General features: G+C 47.4%; 1 protein-coding gene across 4 annotated transcripts in view; it reads left to right on the forward strand.

Moving 5' to 3' along the window:
• Window positions 1-24,671, forward strand: part of MORC2 (MORC family CW-type zinc finger 2) — a 61,617-nt gene extending 36,946 nt beyond the window's left edge. For 3 of the 4 annotated variants that reach the window (XM_075769188.1, XM_075769190.1, XM_075769192.1), the window contains 16 exons: window positions 3,913-3,995; window positions 4,881-4,966; window positions 9,335-9,475; window positions 10,006-10,160; window positions 10,306-10,434; window positions 12,229-12,334; window positions 18,419-18,551; window positions 18,899-18,973; window positions 19,078-19,467; window positions 19,873-20,016; window positions 20,108-20,162; window positions 20,956-21,097; window positions 21,442-21,633; window positions 21,729-21,822; window positions 23,072-23,260; window positions 24,190-24,671. In XM_075769188.1, the coding sequence (XP_075625303.1) occupies window positions 3,913-3,995; window positions 4,881-4,966; window positions 9,335-9,475; window positions 10,006-10,160; window positions 10,306-10,434; window positions 12,229-12,334; window positions 18,419-18,551; window positions 18,899-18,973; window positions 19,078-19,467; window positions 19,873-20,016; window positions 20,108-20,162; window positions 20,956-21,097; window positions 21,442-21,633; window positions 21,729-21,822; window positions 23,072-23,260; window positions 24,190-24,258 (2,183 nt within the window). In that variant the 3' untranslated portion in view covers window positions 24,259-24,671. The remainder of the gene's footprint in view (window positions 1-3,912; window positions 3,996-4,880; window positions 4,967-9,334; window positions 9,476-10,005; window positions 10,161-10,305; window positions 10,435-12,228; window positions 12,335-18,418; window positions 18,552-18,898; window positions 18,974-19,077; window positions 19,468-19,872; window positions 20,017-20,107; window positions 20,163-20,955; window positions 21,098-21,441; window positions 21,634-21,728; window positions 21,823-23,071; window positions 23,261-24,189) is intronic. The other variant, XM_075769189.1, reaches the window with a different exon arrangement.
• Window positions 24,672-26,170: the final 1,499 nt, after the last annotated feature.

Genomic DNA, 26,170 nt, shown 5'->3' on the forward strand with positions numbered 1-26,170 from the left:
TGCATTAGTGGAGCAGGTTTGACCTGTGCTCTTACGGGTCACTGCTGTGGTCTTCCCTCTAGACACAGTTGCATTTAGCCCACTAGTTTCTGCCATACAAGCTTTGATTTAAATGGACCAAGTGTTTTAAGCTGTCTCCAAACTCCTGCATTTTCATGTTTAGCCAAGCTATGTCTTGATGATGAAGCTGGTCGCACAGCGCAGCTCTGCTGTGACTTGCTTGGTAAGCTGCTGTGAATCTTGGAGTGTGCGTCTGTGGGAATTAGTGGAACAAAACTCAAATGTAACACTGCATAGTAAGGAAAGGTGATTTTTATTGTAACGGTCTAAGTTGACTCTGCCCGTTTGCATTGCCGTACCTGCACACACCAAAAATGTGCATTTCTGCAAGTAATACTGACCATGGCATGGAGGATGGTGGATACTGGTTATCAAACACTGGCTACGGTATCTGGATTCCTTCTGGCTGGCAACTGAGTGTGGCTTTTTGGAGAGGTGCTTGGTAATCTCTAGGAGCCAATTGCTATCCTGTCATCTTCTTGCCTACCTCATCCTCTGTAAATCTCAGGCAAGGTTACTCCTCCACTGTTGCATTTCCTTATTTTGGGTGTCTCACAACGGCACTTTGTCCCTGTGTTGGGACAGCAGGGAGTGAGATGGCTCATAGGGTGTGCTGCAACCGCGCTGCTGCCCTCCTGCTACGGAGATGCAGGCCTGCTGCTCACCTTGGTGTAAGCCACGCCATCCCTCAGTGCATACCAGCTGTATTTCCAAATCGTATCTGTGCCTGTCAGCATGCACCACTCTTTAAGAATCATAGCATCGTTTTGGTTGGAAAAGTCCTTGAAGATCATCAAGACCAACCATTAACCCAGCACTGCCAAGTCCAGCCACTAAACCATGTCTTAAGCACCACATCTACACGTCTTTTAAATCCCTCCAGGGATGGTGACTCCACCACTTCCCTGGGCAGCCTGTTCCAGTGATTGACAACCCTTTCAGTGAGGAAATTTTTCCTAACAACCAATCTAAACCTCCTCTGGCACAACTTGAGGCCATTTCCTCTTGTTCAATTGCTTGTTACTTGGGAGAAGAGACCAACCCCCACCTGGCTACAACCTCCTTTCAGGTAGTTGTAGAGAGTGATAGCGTCTCCCCTCAGCCTCTTTTCCTACAGGCTAAACAACCCCATTTCCCTCAGCCACTCCCATCAGACTTGTGCTCCAGTCCCTTCACCACTTCTTTGCCCTTCTCTGGACACGCTCCAGCACCTCAATGTCCTTCTGGTAGTGAGGGGCCCAGAACTGAACACAGAACTCAAGATGTGGCCTCACCAGTGCTGAGTACAGGGGGACGATCACTGCCCTGGTCCTGCTGGCCACACTGTTTCTGATACAAGCCAGGATGCTGTTGGCCTTGGCCACCTGCGCACACTGCTGGCTCATGTTCAGCCCGCTGTCGACCGATGCTCCCAGGTCCTTTTCCGCCCAGCAGTTTCCAGCCACTCTTCCCCAATCCTGTAGCATTGCATGAGGTTGTTGTGACCCATGTGCAGGACCCAGCACTGAGCCTTGTTGAACCTCATACAGTTGGCCTCGACCCATCAATCCAGCCTGTCCAGATCCCTCTGCAGAGCCTTCCTACCCTCCAGCAGATCAGTGCTGCCGCCCAGCTTGGTGTGATCTGCGAACTGACTGAGGGTGCACTCTATCTCCTCGTCCAGATAATTGATACAGATATTAAAGAGAACTGGTCCCAATACTGAGCCCTGGGGAACACCACTTGTGACTGGCTGCCAGCTGGAGTTAACTCCATTCACCACAAGTCTTTGGGCCTGGCCATCCAGCAAGTTTTTTACCCAGCGAAGCATATGACTGTCCAAGCCATGACCAGCAAGTTTCTCCAGGAGAATGATGTGGCAAACAGTGTCAAAGGCTTTACTAAAGTCCAGGTAGACACATCCACAGCGTTTCGTTCATCCACTAAGTGGGTTACCTTATAGAAGGAGATCAGGTTGGTCAAGCAGGACCTGCCTCTCATGAATCCATGCTGACTGGGCCTGATTGCTTTGTTGTCCTGTATGTGCCACGTAATGGCACTCAAGATGATCTGCTCCACAACCTTCCCTGGCATGAGGTCAGACTGACAGGTCTGTAGTTCCCCAGATCATCCTTCTGGCCCTCGTAGATGGGCATCACATTGGCCAACCTCCAGTCAACTGGGACTTGTGCTTTTAACCTGTGGTTTATCATTTCTTCTAGTTATCTTGCATGTAAACATTTCTGTTCATACTTTATTTGCTCATACTTTATTTGTTCATACTTTATTTCTGTTTGTTAGAAATCTCTACAGTTGATGAAGGCTGCAGTGTCACTGCATCCTCTTTCAGGAATTTCCATGCTCAGAAGCGAGCACAGGGAACACTGTGGCAAGGTTGGTGCTGCATCCACAGCACATGTGCCTGAGTCGGGTGCTTGCAGGTGGCAGCTGCAGCTCCAGCTTTCCCTGCCCAAGCAGGGCATTACTTGCCAGTCCATGTCTACCTCCGTGGACCTCGTGGCCCGTGTGATGGAGGAAGATTGCTCACTCAACTAGTTCATAGAATCACAGAATGGTTTGGGTTGGAAGGGACCGCAAAGCCCATCTAGTTCCAACCCCGTGCCATGGGCAGGGACACCCTCCACTAGCCCAGGTTGCCCAGAGCCCCATCCAACCTGGCCTTGAACACTGCCAGGGGTCCAGGGGCAGCCACAGCTTCTCTGGGCAACCTGTGCCAGGGCCTCAGCACCCTTACAGGGAAGAAATTTCTTCCTCAGATCCTCATCTCCATCTCCTCTCCTTCAGCTTCTGGCCATTCTCCTTGGCCTGTCACTCCCTGCCCTTGTCACCAGCCCCTCCAGCTTTCCTGTAGCCCCTTTAGGGACTGGAACATGCTGTAAGGTCTCCCCGCAGCCTTCTCTTCTCCAGGCTGAACAATCCCAACTCTCTCAGCCTGTCTCCATAGCAGAGGTGCTCCAGCCCTCGGATCATCTCCGTGGCCTCCTCTGGACTTGCTCCAACAGCTCCATGTCCTTCTTGTACAGCTCTGAGCAGAACAGGCTTCTGACCTGAAGGGAATGGGAGAGGGTTGTAGCCAATGTGCTTTTGGATGGAGAGCATGCAGGTGCAAGGTACGTGGCGCTAATTTACCAAAGCAACTTGTGTCTGAATTTTAGGAAGGGATCTCCTCACTGAAAATGAAATTTATTGAATGAACCTTAAACAATATGAGGGTGATGGGTACCTGTTGCCAGGCGTCTTATTGGTAGTCTGGGAGAGAAGCAAAAAAGTGGAATTTCTTTTAAGTAGTAAACTTCGTGTGTGCAAAGATAGAGGTAGTGGTCGGTTTTCAGAACACTGTATCCTGTTTTGTGTGTGGCACAGATTTGTCTTTTTCCAGGCAAAATTTAGCAGTTATCGAAGATAAACGCATTTCTGAGAGTAGTCCTTTCCCTTCATCTCTGCAATTACCTCTTCGTAACCCCTTTTCAAGCCTGAACTCAGTCTTTGTTTTGTGAGAGCCTTTCTCTGCCTTCACGCTTCTGGGCAGAGCAGTCAAGGCCACTTGCATCCTTACTCTTTCCAGTTCCTTGCTAACTTGCTCATGGATCCTTCCTTTAAACATGCTTTTGCAGAGTTTAGCCCTGCTGTTACGCCAGTGTTGACTGTGTCCTCTGAGCACGTTTAAGATGACATGTCAGCGGTGCTCTCTCATATGTAAGGTTTTATTTTGTACCTTTTTGTGTTACCTTTTGCCCTTGTACATGTCAATCCAGCAGAGGCTCTCTGAAAATTGGTCTCCTCAGGTGAATGTCTTATGATACTCTTGTCTGTACTAAATAGTTGACATCATCCTTTTCCCTTGTGTTTCAGCGGAGGAGAAGGCTCGTGAGGCGGAGAGTAAAGCCCGTGCACTTGAGCTGCGCCTGGGAGGGGATCTCACACGGGAGTCCAGGGTGAGCCTTGTGCTTTGGCAGCACATCACGTCTTAGGCGCTGAGGAACAGTTCCGAGCACTGGCTTTGGGGCACTGCTGGAGCAGTGCTGGCTTTGGGGCAGCGCTGGCTGTTTCAGCACCCAGTGGTAGCACCCACTGTTCGGTTAAGCAGGTGCTGACTTCAGTCAGTGTTGAGTTGCCGGCAGTGTTCAGGCAGCTCTCTGATCTCATAACCACTGGATGTGCTTCAACATCTATGTGTGGTTTCCCACCCAAAAGGGAAGTGTGCTGACGTTCCCTCCAATATATCCTGAGTGGGAAGGCAACCCCCAGCCCCCAGGCACTTTATTTGATGTCAGCCTCTGCAGAAGAGGCCAGGGGAACAGGCGGTATTTGAACAGAAGTAAAATTGGGTGATTTTCGGCTGTTTCTCCTCCCTGCCTGTGCAGCTGGCTCTTAAGTGTTTGGGCAGGGGCTTTTGGAGAGGGGCTGTGGCTCTTGATGGGGACAAGGCTGAGACTCAGCCCACTGCTGGGTGTGAGGAGAGCTGGCAGGGATGCCAGGTGGGTCAGCAAGTGACACCAGCTTAAAATCGCTGTACTTCCTATTGGCATCCAATGCAAACAACAGTACTCACATACCCTGGCTGTTACCCTGTGCCTCATTGCCCTCTGGTTTCAGTTACCTTAGATGTTTAGTTACATTTAGGCATTTTCTTCCGAGCAACTCTGTAGCTGCTTAAACAACCCAGCAGCAAGTGCTGCCTGATCATCACCCTCAACCATTTGTGAATTCTTTACATTTAAAATGTTTCTGAGATTTTCTTGAAAGGTGAAAGATCATAGAAGTGAGTTAATTTCATGAATTTCACAGCAGCAGTTTTACTGTGTGATTCCTGTTTGCAGGTGACACTACGTCAAGTCCAAAACTCTGCAATAACTATGCGCCGGGAGGCTGATGTCAAGAAAAGGATCAAGGATGCAAAGCAGCGGTGAGTACAAGGTGGTTCAAAGCTCTGATTTTCCCAGGCTGTTCACTCCACATGCTCAGATGTTGAGGGAGCAGTTCAGCTCAAAGCTTAAATATCTGCAGACATCCTGTATGCCCTGGCTGTTGAACCCGAGGGGACTGAGTTTGCTGCTCTGGTTGCTTCTGCTATTCCCCTCTTACTTGCCGATAGACATCTTTGGATTTGGCTTGTTTTCTGTAAATGTTTAGCTGGTTTTCACATCAGCTTTTTTGACTCTTTTGCTTTAGATCTGCAGGTAAGATTTAGGGAGGGAACCAAACATTAGCAAGTTACAGTAAAATGGCTTTTAGAGTTGTAGAGATGTTTTCTAAAAACTTGCTGAGTTCTGTTATAGTCAGTACTGTGAAATCCCAAAACGTTGTTCTAATTTAGCTCTGGTTGCAATTAACTTCACTATCGATGTACTCACAGGAATATTTCACTCTCTTGCAAATTTGTCATATGCATTTCACAAATGAAGACATAACCAGAAACAAATGCTCTTAAAACTTAATGCTGAGTCTGAGAAAGTTAGGGATTTGTATATACCAAGTCTCCATTCCCACCTGGTTGCTTTGCATGCTAGTTTACATGGCTGCTTAGGTCTGAACTATCCCAGGCTTGTTGCCAGAGATGGATTTAATGCATCTTAAAATGCTAAAAATAACTAAATAATTGCAGCTTTAATTTAAAAGTGCTAGAGCTATGATCTGAAGAATGCAGAAACTCTTGGGAAAAGCTGTTTTCTTCAGCTTCTAGGTACTTTTCCATATACAGCTTTTCTTTCAGTTCTTGGTTTTGATGACATTAGTGCGCAAAGTAAAATTTTGTGAATGGCCTTCTGGCCTTCCTGTCAATGGGAAAAATACTTTTTTCCTTTTAAACAGATGAGCAGCAGACAAAGAACTTGGACAATACAAATTTGTTTGGAAATAGCTTTTCTGTGCCCTTTATTGACTAGTTGGAAATGAAAGATTCCAAGTTTTCTTCAGCAGTTCTTTCTGTTTAAATCTAAGAAGGTTGGTAGGCCACAAAATGTAAACCAGCTGGTTTGGAAGAATACCCCAATTGTAGATACATCAAAAGATTATCTCTAGTCAGGTTTCAAATATGTGGTGATGAGGAAACTAGATGTATGCGACAGCTAACCAACAGCAGAGGAAAAGGCCTGTCTGGATTTCGGTATGGACTCGGCTATGTGTGCTGCTGGGTGAGAGCTGCCGGCCGCTCAGCCAGCTCTGACTTCCCTGCGTTCATCACCAGTGATCAGACAGTTCAGAGGGTCAGGCTTTTCCAGAATTGTGTACTTTATCCAGAAAACAGAAGAAATTCCTGGAAAATGTGTATAATAGGAAACCTTCTGTATGAAACAATTTCTGTAGCCTCTCAGAAAACTTCTGAGTTACAGAGAATATCCTAGGACAGTTTGCTGCTGTTTATATGGTGCTGAGTGCATCAATGAAAGAACTGCTTTCTGGTTTCCAAAGCCTGTTTAAGGTCAGGTTATAAATCCAGCGGATAGGACAGATACTAAAGTTCTAGTAATAAAATCCTGGGCTTTTGGCCCACCACTTTTCCGTGGTTTGGATGATAATCTGACTTCTTGTCCTCTCTGATAAAAATGAGGAGATGCCCTTCCTATTGTGTAGGTGAGTGCACGTTGTTACTTGAAATTTAAGGCTCTACATCCTTTTCCAGAAGTGAGAAAAAAAGAAATTTAATCCCTGAGATGGGTGTTTCGTCACACCTACTTAATGCTCTCAAATCACGGTTGTCCACCTGGATGAGCTGAGACCAAAGGGGTGACATTCCAGCCCAGCTTCTATGTTGGCAGTGTTCAGAACACCTCTTGGCAAAGGTTTAGGTTTAAAATTACTGAAGGCTACTGTTCCAGGTGTTTTCCTAGTAACTTATTTTAGAGTTGTCATTTTAAATGAAGGTGTGTTACAGGGTACTTAAACATCTGTGCAGGGAGGAGGATGGCTTTAAACAGAAAATTAGCATGAAATTAATCTATTTCAGGGATTTATTTTGAAGTGCATGACTCTTAAGACATCTTAAGATGCATCTTATATCTGCAGATTATTATTGTGCAGTGCTGTGTTGGGTTTGCGTGGCAAGGTTTTGGTAGCGGGGTGGGGGGGCTACAGAGGTGGCTTCTGTGAGAAGCTGCCAGAAGCTTCCCCTGTGTCTGACAGAGCCAATGTCAGCCGGCTCCAAGACGGACCCACCGCTGGCCAAGGCCAAGGCAATCAGCGCCTCTGGGATAACATATTTAAGAAAGAGAAAAACAGTTAGAGAGAGCTTTTGCAGCTGGAGAGAGGAGTGAGAAGATGTAAGAAACTCTACAGACACCCAGGTCAGTGCAGAAGGAGGGAGAGGAGGTGCTCCAGGCGCCAGAGCAGAGATCCCCCTGCAGCCTGTGGTGAAGACCATGGTGAAGCAGGCTGTCCCCCTGCAGCCCATGGCGGAAGGATGAGGGGGTGTAGAGATTCCACCTGCAGCCCATGGAGGACCCCATGCCGGAGCAGGTGGAGGCACCTGAAGGAGGCTGTGGCCCATGGGAAGCCTGTGCTGGAGCAAGCTCCTGGCAGGACCTGTGGACCCGTGGAGAGAGGAGCCCATGCCAGAGCAGGTTTGCTGGCAGGACTTGTGACCCCGTGGGGGACCCACGCTGGAGCAGTCTGCTCCTGAAGGTCTGCACCCCGTGGGAGAGACCCACGCTGGAGCAGTTCGTGAAGGACTGTAGCCTGTGGGAGAGACATTGGAGAAGTTGGTGAAGGACTGTCTCCCGTGAGAAGGACTCCATGCTGGAGCGGGGGAGGGATGAGAGGAGTCCTCCCCCTGAGGATGAAGAAGCGGCAGAAACACCGTGTGATGAACTGACTGTAACCCCCATTCCCCGTACCCCTGTGCCGCTGAGGGGGGGCAGAGGTTGAAGCTGGGAGTGAAGTTGAGCCCGGGAAGATGGGAGGGGTGGGGGGAGGTGTTTTAAGATTGGATTTTATTTCTCATTCCACTACTCTGTTTTGCTTGGTAATAAATTAGATGAATTCCCTCTGTTCAGTCTGTTTTGCTCGTGATGATAATTAGTGAGTGATCTCTCCCTGTGCTTATCTCGACCCACAAGCTTTTCGTTACACTTTTTCTCCCCTGTCTAGAGAAGGAGGGGAGTGATAGAGCAGCTCTGGTGGGCACCTGTGGCCCTTAGCCAGGGTCAGCCCACCACAAGTGCTCATGCATGCACAGCTCAGGTTCTTTTAATATCTGATATTAGTAGACAGTCAACAGATCATTTTAAAGTATTCCACTGTCTTCAGCTAATCACTTAAGAAGTCAAATTTCTAATTGGGATAAAGCAAATAAGTGCTAAGAATTTGATGTGGGGGGAGAAATCAGGGAGGTAAAAAATGAGAGGGCTGGGTAGGACAGTGGTATAATCTATGCTTTGCAATAGTTCAAAGTTTGAACCTTGCATTTGATGCTATGTTCAGCCTGAAACTGAGGTTCCTCATTATGAAAAATCCTCAGCATGGATTTCATGTAAGTTGTGGAACCTACTTAGTCTGGTAAAGAACAATAGTTCTGTTTATGAGACACAAGGATTTTGTTTGATTTAAATGCAAAGAGATCTCTCGAGGCTTTCTGCATCACAGGAGATACAATTTGTGATAATCAAAGATTCCGATTCAGCAATCCGTATGTGGTCACAAACATACTTGAGGCCAACTTTTGTTAAAGTCACCTGCTGTATAGATGAAGTAGAAATCATGCAAATTGCTATCCTGTCGTTTCCAGAAAAAAATCTCTGCTTGGGCTGTGTGTTGTGTCTTCAGCTTTCGAACTTGTAATTATGAGAACTTCCCCAGAATCTGAATATCAAGACTGTAGTTTTGTATCAAAAGCTTAATTCCCATGCTTTATCTAGCATAGATATCTACATTGGGAAAATACAAACCAAAACAGCATTGGAGAGGACCAGTCTGTACCTAACAGTACTTTCATAAAACTAGTTAAGTGTAATTTTTTTGAACAAGCAGATCTGAAATAAAAACCAGAATCCATTTCTGAAGGAGAAACATATCCAAATGAATAATTAAATTATCTGAATAGATACTGTCCAGCCAAAATTGGTGTCTGTATTGCAAAGTTTTTGCAGTTTTTTTCATGTTTAATCATAATGCACATTCAACAAATGCTTTACGTTTTTTAGAAATAGCAGACTACAGGGCAGGTGTTAGTAAACCTGTAGTGCTCAAAGGTGCTGAATTTCTGTACCCTCTGTCTAATGACAGCAAATAATTAGTTTTATTTTTAACATCTCTGAGGCTCTGTTTCTTTCTCTTACAGGGCACTGAAGGAACCCAAAGAACTGAATTTTATCTTTGGTGTCAATATTGAGCAGCGTGACTTGGATGGCATGTTCATTTATAACTGCAGTCGACTGATAAAGATGTATGAGAAGGTGGGCCCGCAGCTGGAGGGTGGCATGTGAGTTCCTGGAGATTTTTCAGAAATCTTTTTGCTTAAGCCTGGCATGTTCCTACATATAACTTAGGCTGTGCAATAACCTTGGTCTGCATTAATCATTCTTCACGGGCATGAGGCTTACTCGTTTTGTGAGCGTTTAGTTTGGACTATGAAAAATGAATATTGCTGAATATTTCCCTGGTTTCTTGATAGAGAGTTCTCTACACAGGTGTTGGTCACATCTGTAGCAGTATGAGGCTTTTGTGCTCAATGCTGGCATCTGGCATTGATGAATACTGGTAGCAATACTGCCTCATTCTAGGGGCAGGGAGAATAGATCTTGATAGCAAATACAAATATTTGAGCCCACCTTACTTTTTGCATGCCAGCTCGAGTCTGATTTAGAAAGCTAATAAATTAAAACCAGAACTGCTGCAGGAATGGGTGGGTGGGTGAGTGCGTGCGTGTGTGTATCCCGTTATTTTCAATATTGTGTCTTTGAATGACCTGGTAGTTTAATGATGTTCGTGACTGTGTGTCGCCTCTTCCAGGGCATGTGGTGGAGTGGTAGGCGTGGTGGATGTGCCCTATTTAGTTCTGGAGCCAACCCATAATAAACAAGACTTTGCTGATGCCAAAGAGTATCGACACTTGCTGAAGGCCATGGGAGAGCATTTGGCTCAGTATTGGAAGGATGTTGCTATAGGTAATGACGCTTCACAATTACCAGGGGCTAGAAGGGGAAACTTTAGTGGCCAGAAGGCAGCTAAGGGGGGAGGACAGCCAGGAGTGCAGGTGGTGATTTTTGTGGTAATGGCTGCATACTGAGCAAGGGCTTGTTTGTTCTCCAGCCCAGAGAGGTATCAGCAAGTTCTGGGATGAATTTGGTTATTTGTCAGCAAACTGGAACCAGCCTCCATCTAGTGAACTGCGCTACAAACGCCGGAGAGCCATGGAGATCCCTACCACGATTCAGTGCGGTGCGTCCAACCAAGCTGCAATTAGGAGGCTGCTCCTCCCTGGGGAAGGGGGGAGGAGGGACTGTGTCCAGTTCTGGGCTCCCGAGTTCAAGACAGACAGGGAACTACTGGAGAGAGTCCAGCAGAAGATGATGAGGGGACTGGAGCATCTTTCATATGAGGAAAGGCTGAGAGAGCTGGGTCTGTTTAGCCTGGAGAAGAGAAGATCAAGAGGGGATCTGATCAACGCTTATAAATATCTAAAGGGTGGGTGTCTAGACGATGGGGCTAGATTCTTCTCAGAGGTGCCCAGTGACAGGACAAGGGGCAATGGGCACAAACTGGAACACAGCAAGTTCCATCTCAATATGAGGAAAAACTTCTTTACTCTGAGGGTGACCGAGCACTGGAACAGGCTGCCCAGAGAGGCTGTGGAGTCTCCTTCTCTGGAGAGATTCAAAACCCACTTGGATGCGATCCTGTGCAACATGCTCAAGGTGATCCTGCTGTAGCAGGGGTTGGACTAGATGATCTCCAGAGGTCCCTTCCAAGCCCTACCAGTCTGGGATTCTGTCATTCTGTGACTCCAGGCTGCAGTTGGGAAGCAGCTAAATGGGTAGAAGATGTGAGATGAGCTTCTCTATCATTATCCCCTTCTAGGACTTGTCTCCTTCTGTGAGTTGCCTTTGTCTGCACTTGGTGGTACACTTAGACACCTTGGCGTAAGGTTCATTTCCTGCACAGTTTACTAACTGTGATGTTCTTCAGGTGCCCTTGCAGAACAGGGCAGGTGTGAACTGGAACTGGACAAAGCCACCCATCCCAACTTCCCCGTAGGCAATGGAAAGTGGCCAAGTAACTTACCTTGTGATGCACTGGTCTGCTAATTGGTAGTGAGCCCAGAAGGGAATGGTTTACAGTCAACTTTCAAATTTAATGCAAGTTCTCTTCTGTGCACCTCTGAACAGCTCTGGCTAAGCCCTTACTGGGGTAAGGGAGATCTCAACCACTTTGTCTCTTAGTAGAGGGACACCAAACTCCCTCGACCTCATTTTCCCCACAGGACTTGGGGATGAGGATGTAGCAAGGAATGTGAGGCCAGTCTTGTGGAATTACTTTGTTAGGCTCTCCTGCCTTGATGGTTTTATCAGTCCTTTCCAAGTTCCTCCCAAAGAGGAGGGGCTTTCCTCTCATTCTTCTTGTCCTCCACTATTGACATCCTTCCAGAGCCTGATGTAAGAACATTTGCATTTTCTTGGCAAAACTTGATTTTTGTAAGCTATTGGTTTCCTGCTAGGCCAGCAGTGCTCTGGAAGCCAAATCTGTCTTCCTGGTTCATCTAAAATTTATTAAATTATTATAATTTTTTTTTTTTTAGTGGATAAATCAGACCGCCTGACTTCTGAGATGAGCAATGATTTCAGGACTGGCTGTTCAGTTTGGTTTGTACGTGCTGTCATTGCAGCAGTGAGTGTGAGGTCCTCTAGTATCGATTGGTGACAGGCTTCATCAGATTTTTCTTAGGGATGTCTAGTACAAGATTTGAGGTCTTCCTCCAAGCATTTTGTGAGCGTGCAGGCAGGAATTGACTCAGTGTACCCTATTTTGTAAGTTTGAAGCAAGAATTGACTCAGTATATCCTGTGGCTGTCTCACTTTTTTTTTTTTTTTTTGGCCACTAGTCTTATTATGGTCGGATATACTTCGGAAATTGGTGTGGTCCTTGGGCGTTAAATGGGCTTGAGAAGTTCTATGGAAAAAATTATATTGTGTCTCACGCTCTATATTTCTGACTTGAAAAGTGTTTGTCTAACAGATGTATGTCTGAAGTGGCGGACTCTCCCATTCCAGCTGAGTTCAGTGGAGAAGAATTACCCCGATAGCTGGGTATGCTCTATGAACCCTGATCCTGAACAAGACAGGTAAGAATCAGTTAACATAAAGACTTTTCTGCAGTGTGCCTTATCTGCACATTTGGTTTTTTTCTGGTCATCTGTTCTTTGAGAACAATTGGAGGGATAGGCAGTAATTCTATACCTTTAAGCTGTGCTCACAGTCTGTGAAAAAGTAGTGATGACATATGTATGATGACGTATACCCACCAGTATTATACACTGGTGGGTATTTGTGCAATATACGAATTGCAGAGTGCACCCTCAGCAAGTTTGCAGATGACCACAGACTGGGAGGAGTGGCTGATACACCAGAGGGTGTACATCCATCCAGAGGGGCCCAGACAGGCTGGAGAAATGGGCCAACAGGAACCTCGTGAGAAGCACAAAGTCCTGCCCCTGAGGAGAAACAACCCCAGGCACCAGGATATGCTGTTCAGCCTGGAGCCGAGAGGCTCCAGGAGCATTTTATCACTGGGTGCAAATATCTGCAGGGAGAGTGCAGAGAAGACGGAGCCCGGCTCTTCTCAGCGGTGCCCAGGGGCAGGACCAGCAGCAGTGGGCTCCAGCTGGAACACAGGAGGTTCTCTCTGCGCCTCAGGAAACGCTTTTTCCCTGCGAGGGCGACCGAACCCTGGCACAGGTTGCCCAGGGAGGATTTCCCACCTCGGAGACACTCGGTCCTGGGCAGCTGGCTGCAGGTGGCCCTGCTCAAGGAGGGGCTTGGACCCGATGGACCCCAGAGGTCCCTTCCAACCTTCCTGTGATTCTGTGACCGGGGGGATGTGCATGCATGCAGCTGCGTGTGTGGTTTGTGGGCGCGCATGCAGGGGTGCGCGCTGTTTTGTGCCTGCGTAGCCATGCGCGCGTTCAGTTTTGTGTGCGTGCAGTCAGGGTGCGCGGTATGCAGCTGGGTGTGTGCGTAGAACTTTGTGTGCGTGCACACGCCGTTGCACGTGTGACTGCATGCGCTGGTGTATGTGTGTTTCTGTGCGCTGCCACATACGCTGATGTGTCTGGGCGTATGCACGCTGTGAGCAGTTGCGTGTGTGGGTAGCTGTGCGCAGCTCTGCCTGCCTGTTTGTGGCTCTGCCTGCCTGCGTGTGCGTGTGCAGCTGCATCTGTGCACTGGTGTGCGGACAGCATATAGCTGTGCCTATGTGGGGTTCTGTGTGTGCAGCTGTGCATGTGTGCATGCAGCTGTATGCACAGGAGGGTGTGTGAGTGTGCACAGCTGTGTGTGCGTGTAGCTGTGTGCCACTGTGTGCACGCACACCAGACAGCTGTGCACGCACACACCCTATCCTGCATGTCGCTGTCCGTGCGCGTGTGTTGGTGTTTGCAGTGTGAGTGTGTGTGGTGATTTCAGTGTGCTCGTGGTGTTTACGGTGTGTGTGTGCTCACGGCGCGTGTGCTTGTGATGTGTGAGTGCATGGGGGGGGGGGGGGGGAGTGCACGGTGTGTGGGTTTTGGGGGGGGGGGTGTGCCTGCTTGAGGGGAGGGGCTTGGACCTGATGACCTCCAGAGGCCCCTCCAAGCAGTGATTTGGTGAAATTAAGTTCCTTTATGGTTTTTCTGCACTGCCACTGGAAATATGACTGTAACCTTAGTTTATGCATGTTGATTTTAATGTAGGTAGCACAGACAGCAACTGAATAGTCATAAGCACAGGCTGGGAGTGATATGTGTTCAGTGGAATCTTTGCAATTGTCTTTATTGCTACTATAGCTCCAACCCATTAGACATGCAAACCGCAGCAACACCTCTGAGTTGCAGTGACCCAAGAATGACATTTTGCACCCTTGAGGGAGCAACACATCAATTCATTTACCAGTGGTGTGTTTCACGGTTCTAAAATTTAGGTCAAATCTAGTCATTTATTTGAATGAGGAAAATGGTTGCTCTAGGCTGCTGCTTCTCTGTGGAGAGAGACACTGCTGGAAGCTGCTTCTTGTCTTTGTTGGAAGCTGCTCAGCTGTAATTCAGGTGCCTTGGCTTAAAGATAAAGGGAATGAATCCAGGTGGTAACTTTTAATTGGACAAAAAATTTTAACATCTGTGGCTGAAAAGGCTACAAAAAGCGTTGATGTTGATATTTGGAAAGTATTGATTTTCTGGCTTCTTCCATCTGGCACCTGTCACTGGAAGAACGCTGATGCTAACTTCCCTGTTGCTCCATGTATTTGTGCCCTGGTGCCGAACTCCAAAGAGTGTGGTTGTGCTGAGGACATCTTCCAACTCAACTGCTGGGCCAGGGCTGAATCTGGAAGCCTGAGAAGCGGCCACCACACCTCCACCCCCCAGGGGGAAGCAGTGGCGAGGCTGGGAAGGTGTTGCTGGTAGGCACAGACCTGAACACAAATAGACCACGCATGTCTGCGTCTGGCCACGCAGATCAATGCAGAGGAACACGTGCAGCACTCACACAAGCCGTATCAGCAGCCTCATCCTTTTCCCTCTCAGCTGATCAGGATGAAGGACCGCTAGTGGAAATACTCACGTCCGTACCTGGCCCCTGGATCCCGTCCCTCTGGTTACTTGCACTGGGATAGATGAGCCCCAAGGCCTGCAGCCCCAGGGATTGGGGGGTACAGACCTCCCCGCATGAACACAGATAGCACAGACACGCCATAGACCTCCTGGTGTCTCACCTTGGGTATGCTCTCCATCCCATAGCAGATCTGGATCCTTGCCCTTCTGAGGTGCCTCCTGCCTAGAGGCACTCACAGCTCTGCCTACATCCCCATACCCATCTCCAGCAGTCAGGCAGGACTCCCTGGTCCCTCCAGTAGTCAGGTCCCATGGGTTCGCCCTTAGACACCCCCTCCCCTTGCTCCCAGGCCACCTCCTCACTGTCTCGTCTGGCCTGACATTTGCTGCGAATCACACGTTCACGTGCACGCCTGCAGTCGCAGCAGCTGGTGGGACCCAGGCACACAGGCCCGTGCGACCAGCGGTCCCACTCCAGCTGCTGGCACTCAGACCCCTATACACAGATGCACACGCAGAATAGAGCCCCTTGCCCAGGAAAATAGTTAGCAATGGAGTTTTTTACAAAGACAAGTGTACTGAACAGCCAGCTGTTTGTGTACGACTAGTCCTTCTTAGCCTTTTATTTCTCTGGTTTTTGTTCCTCCACAAATCATGTCAATCCCCTCCTTTACCTGCTTTTGCTTCCTCCCATTGGTCCGAAAGAGCCTTCAGAGAGCTGCTCCCATTGACTGGACACTGGGGCTGAGGCTGCCCTGAGACAGCCCTGGCAGGAGCTCAGATGGGGTATCTGTTCCTCTAAATACTGAATTTGCATTCTCTGAGCTGCCTTTGGGTCTCTGGGCTTGTGGAAATGGGACTTGAATGGGCCGTGGTGGCTCTGGGGTGACCTGAGAGTAGCCAGGGAAGGGTATTACTCAGGTTCCCCCACTCTCCGTTTTCTTTGTGTTCTTTTGTGTATGTGCAGACGAGCTTTTTGATCATGTAACTGAACAGGAACTTGATTTACTAATGAAAGAATTTAAATTTTGTATTTGTAATACCTTGAAAATTCAGAGGGGTTTGGCTGCATTTTATGTGAGAATGAGTTGGTTGGAGCGAGTTAGAGCACCTCCATGGTGTGCACGCGCATGGTGTCATCCCACATCCCCCTCGCAGGGAGGTGGGAAAGGGCAGGTGAGGTGCTCTGGACAGGTGATCCAAACTTCTGGTCATTTCAGCCCCTTTGAAAGGGATCTCGGGAGTCTTACTCTGGGAGGATAACTAACTCTAGAATATTTTTTGATTGAGTAGGCTCACGCGCACTTTCCAACAGTGAGTGCAGTTGTGTCCTTTTACACAAGGCAGAAGGTTTTCTATAGAAGTTGCACTAGCACTTCTCTGGCCTGGTTGGTGGCAGTAGAAAGCAAGGCTTCCTTACAATCACTGCCCTTCTGAACTTCCGTTCCCGTACTGCCTGATGTTTCTTGCTGTGTCCTTGTGCCATGGGTTTGGACCCCTTCACCTGTGTCATGACCATGTGCCCCAGCTGCTGCGTTCCAGGTGTTTGTACTGTGTGGGGGAGGACTGAGGATTTGGCAAGCATTGCTGTTGCCAGCATGGGTGAGGGGCCTCAAGCTTGTGTGCCGTGAGGGTCTGTGCAGAATCTCATACAGCCAAGTTGAAGCTGAAGCACTGTCAGAGTTGATGTTCAGACTCTCTCCTGGCATCAGAAGACTACATGATGGTTTTGGCTGCCTCGGCATTGTCTGCCTGCATTGTGTCCGCTCCTGGCACCAAGCTGTTCCCTGCCCTTCTGATTTGTCCACCTATGCCTCGGTTTCTGCTGGTGGCACATTGTCCCGGATCATGGGAGCCGAATGCCCTTCTCCATGTCTGTTATATGAAGCAGTCACCCCTTCCAATGTTGGTCTGTGTTGGGGTCAGCACTAAGTGGCACCATTGCTCACTTTGTCACAGAGAAGGCAGTGTGTCTATCACACTTCAGTGTCAGGCTCACCCTCCTCCCTTTTCCTACCTAAAATCCACTTGGGTCCTAAAAGGCATTTAACGTGGCTCTAACACTAGCTGAAGGTGACTCTGTGGCTGAAAGGTCCTTGAGCATCACCGATGTCTTGGTGCTGAGTTGCAGAGTATTCTGGCTACAAAGATAATTCCTTTTTTCTGACTTGCAGTGATGCAAGTGATGAAGTCTGTGGTTTTAAATGTCATGAGTAGTCTTATTTTTTTCCTGTTGGCAGAACAAATGTGTGCTTTCATACTTTCTTGTGCTGTAAGATACAACTTAACAATGTTTTCAGCCCCAGTCCATCAACGGCATAGGAGATGGCATTTCTTTGCTGGGAAACTTGCATGTGGTGCCACTTGTTCAGCTTTACCTTTGAGAATTTGAGCAGCTCGTCATTGCATGTCAGGCAGTCATTTTCTAGTGACGACAGATACTTTCTTAGCCAAGGAAGTGATTGCTCTTACGAAAAACTCTCCTGCAGTGCTTCAGCTGAGAAGAAAATGTTGATGGAGAAAATGTTGCTTGTGCTCATTTCCACTCACAAGCTGATCACAGTATGTATCTCACAGAGTAGGGGATATCCCATCACTTGGCAGGTTCAGGATCAGAGATCTTGATAAAATCATCTCTCATCAGCCTCTTGGAGCTCTGTGTGATCCACAATGAGAGCAGGGTCCACCTTTATCTGCAAGACTCACACTTGCAGGAAGTTTTGAACAGCTCACCTCCAAGGCAGCGTAGGAGTCAGCTGGGTCACTTGCCTTGTGCAAGAGTTGTCTTGGTACTGCTGCTTTCCTGTCTCACATCATCCCTGCATGACTTTGCCCTGAAGGGGTTGGCCCTGGTGTGTCTGTCCGTGACTCAGTTCTGTGACAGGAGATGAGCCTGGGAACCCCTCAGTCCCCTCTCCTTCCTCTGGCAACGCTCCTGATGGCCAGTTGCTGAGCCAGAAGTTTGAAGGTGATGCCAGTCCACTATCATGTATTTCCTACCTGTGTTTTCCTCCTCTCTCAAGGAGTCTTCCAGGATTCTGCATCTGAGAAGACCTATGGGAGCAGGATGCTCGCCACCATTTTGTAGGCCATAAGCTGAACAGGATGGGAAAAGCAAATAGTTAAGGCATACGCAAAGGAAAACTTCGTGGCCTTGGGCAGCAAGGCAAAGCACATCTTCTGTTGGAAGGCTTTTGTAAACAACATCTTAGTCACAGGTTACTGGTAATAAGCTTTCCTTTCTAAATGGAAAGGAAGTCTGTAAAGAAAAATTGATAGGAAGACATAAGCTGATAGGAAGGAAAATTGCTGCAAAAGCCCCGCGTACAGAAACAGTATAGAAAACCAGTTGCAGCTGTTCCTATGCTTTGTTTAGCTCTTTGGCTCTGAATTGGTAGTTTCCAGTGTAAATGGCTTGTTTTTTAACAACTGTGCTTTTGATCCTTAAATCATATATGTGATTCCCAAGAAGAAAACCACTGGTTTTGAGGTTGTGGCTACCGTGGTAAGGAAAGTGATTTTACTGCTGTGTTTGGGATAGGATATGGGGACAGCGCTGTGTGTGCGAGACAGTGCAGGTTCTGCTGTTGTTGCTGAGGTTGTCTTGTGTTCCCTTCCTGCTAGATGTGAAGCTGCAGAGCAGAAGCAGAAGGTACCACTGGGAACTCTGAAGAAAGACTTGAAATCACAGGAGGAAAAGCAGAAACAACTGACAGAGAAAATCCGCCAGCAGCAGGAAAAGCTGGAAGCTCTGCAGGTGAATCTGGAGGTCTCCAGCTAAGCACAGCAGGTTTGATGGACCTCCTAGTGGAAATGGCTGATGCTGAGTCTTGTCTGTCTCAGCCTTTAATGCCACCTGTGCTCCTTCGTGGGGTAGGGGTTGTTTTAATAACAGAAAACAAGCATCTCGGCTTGCATTTCATTTTCTGCTAGGAAAATGGGAAGGGCTGCTGGTGTTTGGATGGAAGGGAAGCCTCTTGAAGGACCCAGAAGACACCTTCTTATAATTGTTGATTTTAAACTGGAAAACTCTTTGCTGGGCTGGGTTCAGGCAGGCCCTGACAGCTTTTAAAGATGGCCTTTCTGATTTTTATTTTTATATAGAAAACCACTCCAATTCGATCTCAAGCTGACTTAAAGAAACTGCCTCTGGAAGTGACCACACGCCCTGCAGGGGAGGTAAATACCGCTGTGGGCTTTGTACTCTTCTGTGCTTTCCTTAGCTGCTCTGAAAAGCAGTGCCTGACTCTTCCATCCTTTCTCTGTACTCTCATTTGTTTCAGAACACCCACTCACAGACCCGACCTCAGCGCCCGCGATCTCCTCCTTTACCTGATGTCATCAAGAACGCTCCCAGCAGACCACCACCACCTACGCCTCTTCCCAAGTCCATCAGTCAGCTCAAAAAGAGTTCTTCAGCTTGGCCAAATATCAGCACTCCCAAACTGGCAAGCATGCTCTCCAAGGAGGAGGCCAGCACTTCCAGGACACACCAGCACACTGTGACAACTGGAAAGTCAAACAGCACTTTAAAAACTCTTGCCAAATCAGGTACAACCTCGAAACCACCCTCTGCTGTGGGGCAGAACCCCAAAAGCTCACGTGAGACACCCAGTCCAAAAGCTGCCAAGGTGCCAGCACTGAAGAAATCTGCCGCTGTGAAATGCCCACAGGTGAGACTCGATGGGATGAAAACTGTCAGCTCCTTACGTACTATTCTGCATAGCCTGTCTTGCTCTGTCACATGGGATTTGCACTGTAGTCCCTGCACAAGACAAGATAATTTTCACTTTAGTCTTGGGTTACAGTGCCATTCTACACTCCTCGTGAAGACTTGTTTCATCTCTTTCCTGTTAGACCAGACTGTTTCCCCAGAAAAAAAAAGAATGTGGAGTCGTGGGGTGAGTGTTTGCATGATCATGTAGCACCTGCTAAAACCTTCCGGAAAAGCTAATTAACTATCAAATTAAATACTGGATGCTGAGCTTTTTGTATTTTTTTTTTTTTAACTTGGCTGAAAGAAGGTTTTAGTTTATAGCATGCTGGAATTACAGCTAGAGCATGTTTGCTTCCTACAGGCCTCCACCACTCGGAAGAGGACCTTGAACACAACTGAGGACGGGTCTGAGGAGGAGGGAGAGCACAAAAAGGAGAAAACAAAACGGGGCAAATTTGTGCCAGTGAAAGAGGAGAAGAAGGATTCCAGTGAGGTGGTGGTAGAGGTTAGAGTACACTGGTTTTCCCAGCAGAAGGTATTTGTGAAGTGCTTATAATCTTGTTGGGAGGCGTAATCTGAGCTCTCTCTGCTTACAGCTCACAGACAGTGCCGGGGAAGAAGAGCTGGCAGAACTGAAGAAAGCTCAGAAAGGTGAGACATGAACCCTTGAGCTGCCTCTCTGTCTAACACAGTGGAAAAAAAAACTGTGGCGAACTAGACTCACTGGTTAAATGTGTGATTTCAATCAGTGAGTTTTTTTAAAATGAGAATGAGTGTAAATTTGGGTCCCAAACCCCAAGATAACTCTAACTCACATGAAACATTTTGGCCAGGAACCCCTTGATTAGGCAAGAGGCAACTGTGGCACGGGAAGATCTGTAATCTGAGGGCTGCATCACGTTCACGGGTGTGATGCTTCACTGTGTGGCGTAGACTGATGTCGTGCTCACCCTTCCTAATTGAATGGATCGTGGAGCTATGTTAGCTGGGAAATGCAGAGGACTGTATCTAGACCTGCTGCGCTGCTGTGAGAGAAACGAGGCCAAGAGACCCCCAGGAAAGATGCTCGCCAGGATGGTGTTGCACCTTCTGCCGAGCAGAGCATTTCTTCAGCTTGTTCCCAAGGAGCTGTCTGGAAAGTGACCCACTAGGAACACGTGGCAAATTGTCCTTGTGACCAGCACAAGCCTGGAAAGGCTTTGTTAAACAGCCTGGAGTATGGGAGAGACCTTCTGTCTGCAAATGCCATATAATTGCCTTGCATCTTAATGTGTCTGAGTAGGAGTTGAACTGTGCGATAGTAGTGTTTTTATGGTTTACAGGAGATGTCACAGGTTTAGGTTTGCTCCCCACTGAGGGTGCCTGTTTTCTCTAGACCTCATGGAGAATGTGCTCTCCAGCATCTGAATGTTTGCAAACATCTTTACTGTTGTCCTCCTTGCAGACAAAGGGCTGCGTGTGGAAGTGCGTGTGAACAAGGAGTGGTTCACAGGCCGTGTCACAGCTGTGGAGATGGGCAAGCATGCAGTACGCTGGAAGGTGAAGTTTGATTATGTTCCTACAGACACCACACCAAGGGATCGCTGGTAATTATCTCTAGCTACTGGATTTTGGAGGCTTGTTCTGCTTTCAGGAGCAAGACCCCATTTTACTTCCATAGATGCTGAAGACAAATACGTTGCTGTCATGTCAGGGAGCGTGTGTGTGTGCTCAGGACTGCCCAGCTGCTTTGTAAGGAGTGAGCGTGACAGACTCCATGCAGTCTGCCCATCACTTTGATGTGATGTTCCTGTGGAAGCAGCTGCGGTGTAATCTAGTGGTCTCAGAGTGACAGCTGAATACAGGTTCTGATGAAGCTGTTAACCAGTGTTTCAGGTGCGGGCAATGTGGAAAAAGCTATCTGACTTTCCCTTAATATTTCTTTTTTCAGGGTAGAGAAGGGCAGTGAGGATGTGAGGTTGATGAAGCCTCCCTCTCCCGAGTACCAGGCTCCAGATAGGCAGCAGGAAGAGGAGGTTGTTGTGGCTGAACCTTCTACCTCAGACTGTGTCAGAATTGAGCCAGACACCACTGGTCCCAGCAGCAGCCAAGAAACAGTAGACTTACTAGTCCAGATCCTTCGGTGGGTTCACTGCAGTTCTTGTGAGCTGCTGCAGTCTGACTGCTTTAGTCTTTTAAACTCCCAATTCTGGCTTTCTGTTTTTCTTTCCTGCATAGAAATTGTTTGCGGTACTTCTTACCTCCAAATTTTCCTGTCTCCAAGAAGGAGCTGAGTTCCATGAGCTCGGAAGGGTTGTTGGCGTTTCCCTTGGTGAGTTCAGTATTTCTAGAAAAGTGGGGTTTTTCCCCACACACATTCCATTCTTATGGCAAGTGTGCATCTTGTTGATACAAGATCTCACTCTTTAAAAGGTTATTTGGATCCTTAGCAGACTAATGTAGCCGAGAAAAAACATGAGAACCTCTGAAACATACCTTAGGTCTTTTGACAGTTGTTGTCTGAGGATTTTTTTAATTGCCATACATCTGCATGGGAAAGCTGTTGGCTGTTACTATCCTAACTTCTTGTCCATTGCTGTTGAGCTTTTAAAAAAGGCCAGGTTAGAGGTTTGTAGAAACAGGATGTAGGCATACCTGTTTGTTTTGCCCCCAGCCATGTAAATCTAACTTATGTGGAGGCAATCTTAAAAATGGGAGAGGACACAGAAGCCAACTCCCCTCGCACTTCTCCAGGTGAGCAGGCTGGCCACCTGTGAGTCAGCCGTACATCTTAAGGCTTTTGGTGTGGCCTCCATTGATTTCAGCAAGGAACAGATGGGGCTGAGTCTGCCTCAGTATCTGCATGCTCGTATTGGAAGGTCCAATGCAGGCTGAAATGCGGGGAAAACAGCACTGGCTTCTCTGACATACCACAAAGGGAGACCTTTTCAGAAGGCATCTGTAAGTGACAGAATACACCTACAGGTGACCAAATGACAAAAGCCACTGCTTATTTGGTAGTCTTCAAAGTGCCCTACTCCCTCACTCGCAATGCATATATTGGCAGTCTCTCTTGTCTCTTCCTCTTTTCTCTCTGTTAATTCAGGCATCTGCTTCAGTTACTGGTTCTGCTGCTTCCGCAGGACGTGTTGGTCTTGTCTGGAGGTTTCTGCAAGTGTAGATGTTCCTACCTCGCAGTGATAAGCTGTGTTGTCTGAGCGGTGTATGATAACGAAATTGACTGCATACAGGGGCTGTCAGATCTTTCTACAGCATAACTGTGGTTTTAGGCTTTTTAAAACATGCTGCATCCTTAATCTGAATTCAGGCAGGTTTTGTTGCAGTTCTGGTCTTCGAGAAAGGTGAAAACCCGTGTGATTTTTGTGTTGCCTGAAGTAGGCAAATCAGAAATGTAAATGTGAGCGTGGTAACGACTGTGGGCTGGGCATGAAGGGGCGCAGTGTTAGGCTGGTGGTCACGGGGTGCCGGTAGCTGGACTCTTCCACAAGGTGTGAGTGCTGGGCTTTTCTTGACACTCTGTGCTTCTTAATGTGTCATCTGTTGTGTTTTGTCTTCTACAGAAAGAATATTTCAAACAGTATGAGGTAGGTCTGCAGAACCTGTGCAATTCGTATCAGACACGTGCCGACGCCCGGGCCAAAGCCTGTGAAGAGAACCTCCGCAACTCAGAGAGAAAGCTGAAGGAAACGGAGGAGAAACTGCAGAAGCTGAGGACTAACATCGTGGCCCTTCTGCAGAAAGTGCAGGAGGTGGGTGAGGAAGGGGCACGAAACCAGAGCTGCCCCAGGAGTAGCAACCTTCCCCAGGCCCCTCCAGGCACTTGAGAAGTTTTAGTCCAGCATTTAACAGGGCTTCAGCTCTTTCTCAATTGGGTGCAACTTGGGCTTAGACTGTCAGAAGCAGCTGAGTGTGCAGCTGCTGTCGCTGCCCTCCTTTTGAGATCCAGGCCTTGGGGTCCCGATGAGTGTTAATTTTCACAGATGGATTTTTCATGGCATGGACATAGTGCACAGCTTCTGTTTGTTTTCTGCTTTCTGCTATGAAACTTGGGGCTGAAGGAGAAATTCCCTGGGTACAGGCAGTGTCCTGCAGAGAATATCTGCCCCATTGTTAGGCACAAAGATGATGCTAGATTCTGAACCCCATATACAGAAATGCAAACCTGTAAACAAATAATATTAAAAAATGTTATGGTGAAAGCTATTTATTAATTATACTACTAAATATTAAATTGAAATAGCAAATACATATTTAAATAAGAGCTTTAAATAAATAAACTTTAAATTAAAAAAATACTTTAAATAAAATTAAGACCACCCAATGGAACAGATACTGAAAGCAGATGGAAGCAGTTGCTCCCTGTTAGGAAAATGTGTGTTAAAGCTAAAAAAAAAAATACTAACTTGACTCTGATCAGCACAACAAATCTGTTGCTTGAGTGCATTGTTTGAGTATCAAGTGCTGACTGGTGTCCAGGCATTGTCCATCAGGCTCTGACAAGGGAAGCTGGTGGTGCTTTCACAGCAGATGTCAGCAGCTGGAGAGTGCTGGAAGTTGGAGCATAAAGGCTGACCAGGACAGACGTTGCAGAGGATGCTGTGCTGCTCTGTCTTGTCCATTCTTGCACTGTTCTTCAAGATTCACTTTTCACTGGTATTTCTTGTGCCTTTGGTTTCAGGACATTGATATTAATACAGATGATGAACTGGATGCGTATATCGAGGACTTGATCACTAAAGGAGATTGAGCAGCCCCAGTACAAGTCGTAGAGACATGCCGAGGAGCTGGTTGCTGCGATGGGAGATGTGGATTCCTGCAGCGGAGGACTATGGCTGCTGTTGAGAGAGAGGGTTTTTAGACAGTACTTGTGTTGGTGTACAACTTGTTCTTGTGACTTTACATGGAAAAAGACATTTGTGCTGTTGGCAGGAAGATTTTTAACATTGTAGTTCTCCAAATCTCTTCCTTTTGTTTATAAATATTTATTTTTAAAAGAAATAGGAACTGTGCCTGATACGATGGGAGGGTTGCTGTGTGGTTTTAGTGAGGTAAAAATGTGAGTACCCTTTTTGCATCTGGGGTGAATTCATAAGCTAAACCTGGAAGACCAGAACATCCTGCCTAGCAGGTTGTCTCGAGTAAGAACCTGGCAGCAACTTACTTAAAAATAAGCCTTGAGTTTCAGAAGAGGAGGTCAGGACTTAGACTTCAGAGATACTGACCTTGGGCTAGAGAAAGCCAAGTCAAGAATTTGAGCTACACAGAGGAGATCAAACCACAGTCCCTGTGTGAGCGTGAGTGGAGGAGATGAAATCTTGGTGGTTGTGAAGGGGTTGGGAGTAGGGGATTGGCACTTGCCAGTGCAGTGAGGTTCCCGAATATGAGGTCTGTGTAAGCAGGTGGAATTGTCACCACGCTAACAATCAGGGGCTGAGGATCCTTTTAGAAGAGAACGGCCTCCTAGGCTGCTCACAGCAGGTTGTGATCATCAGAGGGAGAAAGCTGGAGTTACGATTCTTTTCTGGCGATCACCTTACTGCACGCTTCTGCTGCTGTTTCTTTGAGACATAATTGCAACAGCAGCAGAACTCCTCAACCAGCTGAAAATAAAGTGACCCTCTGTTCTGTTGTCACTCCCTCAGGTTTGCATTGCTTTGATCAACTTGCTCTTCCAGGTAATTTTATTAGAGTGCTGGAATCTGGACCCTGTGGAGCCCTGTGTTGCTGAGTCCCATTTGGCCCTGGGTCAGCAGCAAGGACAATGCCTTTCCTTGTCCTCCCAGCTGGAGGCTGCACTACAGCTCCTAGCAGACCACTGGTGATCACAGCCAAGATGATTTGGTTTGAGTTCACTGGCTAGCCAGCTTTTCAGGTCTCCTAGGACAAGATGTCCATGAACTCAGTGCTCAGAAAACTGAAATGCCCTACGGCCTGGCGGTGAAGAAACACAGTGCGATCAAGAGGTGCCCACCTTCAGGAACATGAAGTGAAATGGACCATTGGGGTTCTTTTGACAGCTGAATGTGTAATAGATGTTTTGCAAAAAAATTTCTAAATTAAACATCTGTTGCACAGCAAATCTTAAGCACTAATGGTTTATAGTCCTGGAGAACTCCCAAGTTGCACATACCTGCTTGTTACCTGAATTCCAGGTCCTTGTGACAGCACACAGTGAGACTGACTGCTTTCATTCAGGGTCTGGGCCCAGACATTCTAGTATAAATGAAGGTAAGGAGCATCCCCCACACTCTGTACACCTTCCTGGACAAAGGGGCAGTATTCCTTTGAAGCAGGAGCAAGCTCCACCAGTCTTCTTGATTTCCTTACACGTATTAGAAGTTTTGTTAATGGCGTTGGCACACTGGTGCTTCAGATGAAAATGATCCTGTAGAAGCCGAGTTTTATATTAAGGTGAAAGAAGAAATCTTCATCCTTTCCAGGTGGCCAGCAGAAATTCTAAAGAGCCAGATTTCGTGAAAGTACAGTTTAGAGATGATGCTGCTTGCAAGCTATAATTTGTAACACCTGGAGTATACCAATGTGGTACAAATAGCTCTTAGACATTTCTTGAGCTTCCTGACTCAGTTTGATCCCCTAGTCCTGCTCTCCTTTTAGGAAGGCATTACTCAGGTTTTTTCCTCTGTTCTCTGGAAACTTCT

Source organism: Balearica regulorum, chromosome 17, assembly GCF_011004875.1.
Source record: "Balearica regulorum gibbericeps isolate bBalReg1 chromosome 17, bBalReg1.pri, whole genome shotgun sequence".
NCBI classification, from domain to species: domain Eukaryota; kingdom Metazoa; phylum Chordata; class Aves; order Gruiformes; family Gruidae; genus Balearica; species Balearica regulorum.